This window comes from Rhincodon typus, unplaced genomic scaffold (genome assembly GCF_021869965.1).
Source record: "Rhincodon typus isolate 14 unplaced genomic scaffold, sRhiTyp1.1 hic_rhity00001328, whole genome shotgun sequence".
NCBI classification, from domain to species: domain Eukaryota; kingdom Metazoa; phylum Chordata; class Chondrichthyes; order Orectolobiformes; family Rhincodontidae; genus Rhincodon; species Rhincodon typus.
In genome coordinates, this window is record NW_025966966.1 from 14,041 (window position 1) to 22,775 (window position 8,735).

Here is an 8,735-nt window from a genome sequence, read left to right on the forward strand (position 1 = left end):
TCGATCCCAAACAACTCGATCCCAAACAACCCGATCCCAACCAGCTCAATCCCAACCAGCTCGATCCCAACCAACTCGATCCCGATTCGCTCGATCCCAAACAGCTCGATCCCAAACAACTCGATCCCAAACAACCCGATCCCAACCAGCTCAATCCCAACCAGCTCGATCCCAACCAACTCGATCCCAAGAAACTTGATCCCAACCAGCTCGATCCCAATCAACTCGATCCCATCCAGCTCGATCCCAAGCAACTCAATCCCAAACAGCTCGATCCCAAACAGCTCAATCCCAACCAACTCAATTCCAATTAGTTCAATCCCAATTAGCTCAATCCCAATTAGCTCAAAGCCAACCAACACAAACCTAACCTAACCTAACCTAACCTAATACCAAACTGCATTGATGAGACCAACAAAACAAAATGCTTTGTGAAAATGTGTCCATTTTCAGCAAATCTCAAGATCTGTAATACCAATTCTCTGCATTTGACCACCCTCTGGAATCCTCTGTTGGCTTTACTGATGTCCTTCTTTATGAGAGAAATGTCTCTGCCAGAAAGTAGTGAGCCTGTGGAATTCTCTGACACAGAAAGCAGTTGAGATCCAAACATTGACTGCCAAACTGTTCTGCAATTATACAGCTTTTCAGTTATACTTGTGAAGGCAGCTCAGCGCCACCTTCTCAAGGAAAACACTGGTGGGCATCAAATATTGGTCTTGACAGCAATGTACTCATCCTGTGGCAGGGCTGTCAACTGGAAATGTCAAAACTGTTCCAAAAACAGTTATGTGACAGGTGTGTGTAGATGGAATTAAGATATAGTTCAACTGTGATCTAACCCGAAACCTAACCCTATCTCATATCTAACACTAACCCATATCTGATCTCATGAAGTGAGGCTTAAAGGGGAGAAACAACACAGGCACTAGGGGCGGGAGTAGGCCATTCAGCCCCTGGAGGCTGCTCTGCCATTTGTATTGATCATGGTTGATCTCATCTCGGTCTCAACTCCACATTCCTGTCCGCTCTCCACAACCTTTCACCCCATTACTAATTAAAAATCAGTCCATCTCCCCCTTAAGTTTACCCAATGTCCCAGCATCCACCACACTTTGGTGGAGTGAATTCCACAGGTTTTTGACCCTTTGGAGAGAAATAATTCCTCACATCTCGGTTTTAAATCTGCCACCCCTTATCCTAAAGCTATGACCTCTCGTTCTGGATTGGCCTACATGGGGAAACATCCTCTCTCTGTCTACTTTATTAATCCCCTTTAGCATCTTATGTACCATAAGACCATAAAACATAGGAGCAGAAATTAGGCCATTCGGCCCATTGAGCCTGCCCTGCCATTCGCTCATGGCTGATAAATTTCTCAACCCCATTCTCCCGCTTACTCCCCGTAACATTTGATCCCCTTAACAATCAAGAACCTATATATTTCTGCCTTAAATATATTCAACGACCCGACCTCCACAGCCTTCTGTGGCAATAAATTCCAAAGATACACCACTCTCTGGCTAAAAAAGTTTCTGCTTATCTCCGTTCTAAAGGCCTTTACTCCAAGGCTGTGCCCTTTGGTCCTAGTCTCATAGTCCTACCTCACATAGATCTCGTCTCATTCTTTTAAACTCCAGCCAGTGTGGGCCTAAACTGCTCAATCTTTCTGAGACCACTTTAGAAATACTGCGTACAATTCTGGTCACCCTTCTATAGGAAGAATATTATTAGACTTGAGAGTGTGCAGAAAAGATTTACAAGGATGTTGCTGGGACTGGAGGGTTTGAGCTATAGGGAGAGGCTAATAGACTGGGGCTGTTTTCCCTGGAGCATCGGAGGTTGTGGGGCGACCTAAAGTCACTATGGATAGGGATGAATAGCTCTACCTGGTGGAGAAGTCCAAAACTAGAGGGCATAGGTTTAAGATGAGAGGGGAAAGATATAAAAAGGACCTGAGGGGTAACATTTTAACACAGCAGGTGGTATGTATATGGGAGCTGCCAGGGGGAGTGGTGGAGGTTAATACAATAAAAACATCTAATGGGCATTTGGTTGGGTACATGGATAGGAAGGGTTTAGAAGGCTATTGGCCAAATGCTGGCAAATGAGACTAGTCAGATTGGGATGCGTGGTCGGTGTGGATGAGTTGGACCGAGGTGTCTGTTTCCATACTGTATGACTCAATAAGACAAACCTCTTATCTCTGGTGAACCTCATCAGAACTACCTCCCTCCTCAAATAAGGGGAAAGGCATTTTTTTTTATTCATTAATGGGATGAGGATGTCACTGGCTAGGCAGCATTTATTGCCCATCCCCAATTGCCCAGAGGGCAGTTAAGAGTCAACCACATTGCTGTGAGTCTGGAGTCACATGTAGGCCAGACCAGGTAAGGATGACAGCTTCCTTCCGTAAAGGACACTAGTGAACCAGATGGGTTTTTCTGACAATTGACAATGGATTCATGGTCATCGTTGGACTCTTAATTCCAGATATATTTTACTGAATTCAAATTCCATCATCTGCCATGGCAGGATTCAAACCTGGGCCCTCAGAACATTATCCAGGTCTCTGGATTAACAGTCCAGCGACAATACCACTATATCATTGCCTCCTTCTGTTGTTATGTTAGTCAAGCTAATATGGAAAACTAAAAGGAAATTTGGAACAGAGGAAAATGACAAGGATCATTCCTGGTTGATTTAGCTATGCGGACAGATTGGAAAAGCTTTGCTGGCTATCAGAATGAAAGGAAGGGTGTGGGGGCATAAAATATACTGAAACATAAATTGGGAATTAATGCAGCAAAGCTTGAGCGGGAAAAATCTTCCAAATTTCAGAGGGGGAAAACAAACTGGAGGTTTTGGAGAAAGTTGTAGAAGCTGCGATTCATTTCCTCCTGGTAGAGAAGGTCATCGAACATTCGAGAGCAAATAAGGAGTGGGTGATGGTCTCTCACTCAAACACTAGGTATAATGTTATAAAACAACCAGAGGTCAGATGAGGAATTGTTTTGTTTCGCCTGCAGTGAGTCGTTGTCATGTAATCGAACTGCCTAAAAGGGCATTGGAATCAGACTCTACAGAAACCTTCAATCCAGCAATTCTTTGAAGGGAAAATATTTGCAAGGCTATGAGGAAAATGCAAAAACTGGATTGGACCTGCTTGGATAGCTCTTTCAAAGATCCGGTGCAGGCATGACGGGCTGAAAGGCCTCAGAAGCATCGAGTTTTTACAGCATGGAAAGAGGCCATTCAACCCATCATGTCTGCACTGGTTATAGAGACGCAGAGCTATACAGCACGGAAACAGACCCTTCAGTCCAACTCATCCATGCCCACCAGATATCCTAAACTGATTTAGTCCTATTTGCCAGCATTTGGCCCATATCCCTCTGAGCCCTTCCTATTCGTGCACCCATCCAGATCTATTCTCATCCCACTATCCAGCACGTGGACCATAACCTTGTATGGTCTGGCGTTTCAAGGGCTCATCCAAATAATTCTCAAAAGTCTTAAAGGTTCTTGCCTCTAGCACCCTTCAGACAGTGGATTCCAGATTCCCACCATCCTGTGATGATTTTTTTTCCTGAAATCCCCTCGAAACCTACTGCTGCTTACCTTAAAGCTGCATCCCTGCTCACTGACACCTCAACTAAGGGGTAAGATTTCTCCCTCTCTACCTTAGCTATGCCTTTTATAATTTTGTGCACCTCAATCAGATCCTCCTTCAGCCTTCTCTGCTCCAGGAAAAACAGGCTGAGCCTCTCCAGTGTCTCCTCCTCGCTGAGACTTTCCAGCCCAGGACACATCCTGATTGAGCTGATTGATACTCTAAGGGTGTTGTACATACTAACTGGGAACAAGACTATGCCACTTGGTGCTTCGAGCCTGCTCTACCATTCGCTAAGATCATTGCTGATCTGATTATAACCTCATCAGCGCTTTCCTGCATGACTTCAATGATCTTTCGTCTTACAGATTTTTTTAAAAGTTTTCACAGGATGCAAATCAAGTCTGAGTCTTTAATAGTTCTAAAAATCTGCCCTCTCTACAGCAATCCTACGCCCACGATCCTCACTCCCTGCCCCCAACCTTTCTCCCACATGAATGACCCCCTGATCATTTACCTCAAAATCTTCTTCCTCACATTCGTACGTTCCCATTTCCTGAAGGCCAGCATCCAACGGGTTCCTGCGGGAGATGCCAGTGGTGTTGCCAGCCATGAGTTGTTCTGCTCTCCTCCGACCCCCAGACCCTCTAGAGGACATGGAGCTGGAAGAGCTGGGCTCCCTGGGATTCTGTGCAGAGGGGAATGTTGGCCGACTGTATGGAAGCACATCCTCTGCAGCACCTGCACGACACGCACACGAGAAGGTTATGGGGATGAGAAGACCCAGAGGACCCCTAAACATTTCCTGGCCATTGTTCTTGCCCCAGGATTGTGTTGAGATGAGATAGACAGGCCAGCGTTTCTTCTGTTTAAAGTTTTCCATTGGTAAGTGGGCATTGCGATGATAGAATTTATGGTCTATCCTTGAATTGAATGAGGCGCTCGCTCACTTCAGAGGAAAGTTAAGAAGCAACCCTCTTGCTGTGGGTCCGAAGCCACATGTAGTCCAGACCAGGTGAGAACAGCAGATTTCTATTTGCAAACCAAATGGTTTTTTACAACTCATAAAATCAATACCAAAGAGAGGGACATAGATTTAAAGTGATGTGCTGAAGAAGCAAAAGTGATGTGAGAAAAAACTTTTTTCACACAGGACGTAGTTAGGGTCTGGAATGCACTGCCTGGAAATGTGCTGGAGGCAAGTTCATTTGAGGCATTCAAGAGGGGCAAGGGATGATTATTTGGATACGGATGTTGTGGAAGCGAGGTGGGGAAAAGGCAGGGGATTGGCACTGGGTGCAGGCATGAAGGGCCGAACAGCCTTTTTCTGTGCTTTAACAATTCTATGATTCTGTGATATGGCAGATTCATGGCCCAAAATTACTGAGCCTAACTTTCAATTCCACCCACTGAAAGAGACAGGAACTTAATTAGGAAGTGAATCTAGGAGTTATTGGGAGAAGGCAGGCAAGTGGAATTGAGACCAAGATGAGCCATATCTTATAAAATAGTGGAACAGACTTGGGGGGGGGGGTTGAATGACCTACTCCTGCTCCTAGTTCTGAAGTTCTTTTAGTCAAGTCTAGGACCAGAGGGTATCATCTCAGACTAAGGGGTTATGGATTTAAGACAGGGATGTGGAGGAATTTCTTCCCTCAGAGGGGAGTGAATCTGTGGAATTCTTTACCACAGAGCACCGTCAAGGCTAGGTCATTAAGTATATTCAAGGCTCAGATAGACAGGTTTTTAATCAGTAAGGGAATCAAGGATTATGGGGGAAAAGGCAAGCAAGTAGAGTTGAGGATGATCAGCCGTGATTCCAGTGAACAGTACAGCAGTGTCAATGGGCTGAATGGCCTATCTCAGCTCCCATGTCTTATGGCGTTATCTCTGCTTTAAATAAATGACCCCTGGTCTTTAAACAGTGATCCCTTGTTCAAGAGTCTCTCACAAGAGGAAACGTACTTTCCAGATCCACTGTCCACCCCTCAAGATCCTAGATGTCTTCATTATATGGTCCCAGGCACACACAACCCATGACCTGATCCTGATTGGATGAACTGTAGACTTTTAATCAGATGGCCTTCCCCCGCTCCTCCTCCATTGTCCAATAGTTAATCAATGCAGATTTTGAAACAAAGTGAAAATCTACCATGTTCTTTTCTTCCCTGCGTTTGGCCAATAGCAGTGTCCTCGAGAATCATCTTATATTCCTGGAAATTCCTGCGACAATCCAGGAGGATTGGCCACTCTAATGCAGTATGCCTCAAAAATCACACATCTTAAAATTGAGGCTGAACGTGAAACACTGTTTTACGAAGCAGTGAATTTGAGGCACCACATCTACCACCTTCAACATTCACTCCCTCTACCACCGTTGCTCAGTAGCAGCAGTGTGTACTATCCACAAGGTGTACTGCAGAAATTCACCAAAGGCAGCACTTTCCAAGCCCAGGGCCACTTCCATCTAAAAGGACAAGGGCAGCAGATACATGGGAACACCACCACCCGCAAGTTCCCCTCCAAGTCACTCACCATCCTGACTTGGAAATATATCGCCGTTCCTTCAGTGTGACTGGAAAAATATTCCAGGAACTCCTCTCTTAATATTTTCTGTCAGAGGGCTGTTAGTCCTCAGAAAGCAGAGGACACTGTCAGATTAATTTGATTAAAGGTCAATTGGGACGGAGTCTTGATCAACAATGGGGTGCAGGCAGGAAAGTGGGGCTGAGACCATCGTCAGATCAGCCGTGATCTTATTGAGAAGTGGAGCAGGTTTGAAGGGCCAAATGTCCTCATCATGCTCCTGAATGCTAACAGCACTGTGGGTGTGCCTAAAGCACATGGACTACAGAAGGCAGGTCATCAACACCTTGTTAAGGGCAAATAGGCAATAAATGGTGGACCAGCCAGCAACATTCACACCCTTGACAGAGTGCAAAAAATAAAGTGAGAAGAGAAATAATATGGAAAATTAGAAAGTGATAATAATGTACAATAACCAGGACCATTAGGCAAAACTGTAGAATCACTCGAGATAAGGCATATAAGTTACTTATGAATAATCCAGTTGTGAATTCAGGAGGATCTTTGCTCAAAGGTGATGAAAATGTGAAGTTTAAAATGTGAAGCATTGAGGTGATTGGCATGGACCCATTTAAGGGGAAGCTTGATAAAGACAAAACATGAGGGAGAAAGAAATAGAAGGACATGTTGATAGGGTGAGTCGAAGTAGGGCAGGAGACGGCTTGTGCATTGCATAATCACAAGTATGGACTAGTTAGACCAAATGATATTCAGCAAATTCTTTGCAAACTGATCTGTTTTAATGTCCACACTGCATATTAACCCAGTCTCCCAAACCTGTCTCCATAGTCCTCTTCTTATAACAAGAACTACATTTCAAAGCAGTTCCTCACTGCAGGTCAAGCACCCAGTGGCGGTGAAGGTAATGTCTCACCAGACCATAGGGCTGCCCTCTCATTACAGAGAGAGAGAGAGACAACTGGTGGTGGTTTAAACTGATGGTCACTGTGTCTCAGGTGAGGGGGAGAGATTGAGAACTAGAGTCCTTCATGGTAACCTCAGCCTGTGGGGGAATTGAACCCACTCTGTTGGGGGTCACTCAGTGTCACAAACCAGCTGTCCAGCCAACTGAGCTAACCAAGAGATGCAACTAACTTGCTCCTTTTGATTCTGCCAGGCAGGAGAGAGCAGTCGTTTCTGTTTCCTTACCTGCTGGAAGGCGTGCCTTTGGCTGAGATGTCTCCCGCTTGCTGGTCTTGTTCAGGCGCTGCTTGGTACGGAGGGCATCCTGCTGCCAGGCATCGGGAAGATCTCGGTACTCTGCCGGGTTTGTGCGGCTTTCGGGAAGGTGCTGGGCTTCCGTGCCTTCTCTTCCTCGGAGACCACTGGTCTTCCTGCCATCCCCGGCTCGCTCCACCTTTTGCTCCACTGCGTGGGATTTTGGTACCATGGGGGGCCAGGCATCCGGGTGAACCTTGGCCTGGAAGCTGGGCGATTTGATGGCGGGAGGGGGAATCGGAGGAGGAGGCAGCTCTAAGATTGCAAGCACAGAAAAAAAATTCCTATTTTCCATTACCTTCTCACATCTCGAAATCTCCCCTGAACAAAGCTTGGTCCTAGCCCTTGGTAAGGGCAACACCTTGTCTTTACTCAGCACACCCACTACAATATTGGACAGAATTAGACATTGAGCCACCATAAAGATGTACAAAGACAATTTGCTGGGTCAAAAAGGTTGATTTTTAACAAAGAATGTGAGGCACAGATGTTTAGACAGAGAGAGTTTCCAGAGCTCAGGGCCCAGGAAGCTGAAGAGACAGTCAACTCAATACTGAAGTGATTAAAATTGGGAGATGGACAAGAGAGGAGTGTAGACATCTCAGAGGGCTGAACAAGGTTGCAGAGACGGGGAGTGGTGAAGCTAGAGATGGATTTGAAGACCAGAATGAAAACAAACCCTACAGCAATGTAGGAGCAGGAGTAGGTAAGGGAGGTGGTGTAGCTCTGATATTCAAGGACGACATCAGGGCGGTGCTGAGAGATGATATAGGTTCTATGGAGAATGAGGTTGAATCCATTTGGGTGGAAATTAGAAATTCTAAGAGGAAAAAGTCACTGATAGGCGTAGACTATAGGCCACCAAATAATAACATCACACTGGGGCAGGCAATAAACAAAGAAATAACTAATGCCTGTAAAAATGGTACGGCAATTATCATGGGGGATTTTAATCTACATGTAGATTGGTCGAACCAGCTCAGTCAGAGTAGCCTTGAGGAGGAGTTCGTTGAGTGTATCCGTGATAGTTTTCTTGAACAGTATGTAATGGAACCGACAAGGGAGCAAGCTATCCTAGATCTGGTCCTGTGTAATGAGACAGGAATAATTAATGACCTCATAGTTAGGGATCCTCTTGGAAGGAGTGATCACAGTATGGTTGAATTTAGAATACAGATGGAGAGTGTGAAGATAAAATCCAATACCAGGGTCCTGTGCTTGAACAAGAGGAACTACAATAGAATGAGGGAGGACTTAGCTAAAGTAGACTGGAAACAAAGATTTTATGGTGGGACAGTTGACGAGCAGTGGAGGACTT

The 8,735-nt window shown here is 45.4% G+C and overlaps 1 protein-coding gene across 1 annotated transcript in view; it reads right to left on the minus strand.

Moving 5' to 3' along the window:
- The window catches only part of LOC109923246 (roundabout homolog 1-like), a 12,917-nt gene extending 4,899 nt beyond the window's left edge, over positions 1 to 8,018 (minus strand). Inside the window, exons 1-2 of the mRNA XM_020523289.2 lie at positions 7,349 to 8,018; positions 4,131 to 4,354 (exon numbers count right to left, since the gene is read on the minus strand). Of these exons, the coding sequence (XP_020378878.2) occupies positions 4,131 to 4,354; positions 7,349 to 7,838 (714 nt within the window). The 5' untranslated portion in view covers positions 7,839 to 8,018. The remainder of the gene's footprint in view (positions 1 to 4,130; positions 4,355 to 7,348) is intronic.
- Between the last annotated feature and the right edge of the window lie 717 nt (positions 8,019 to 8,735).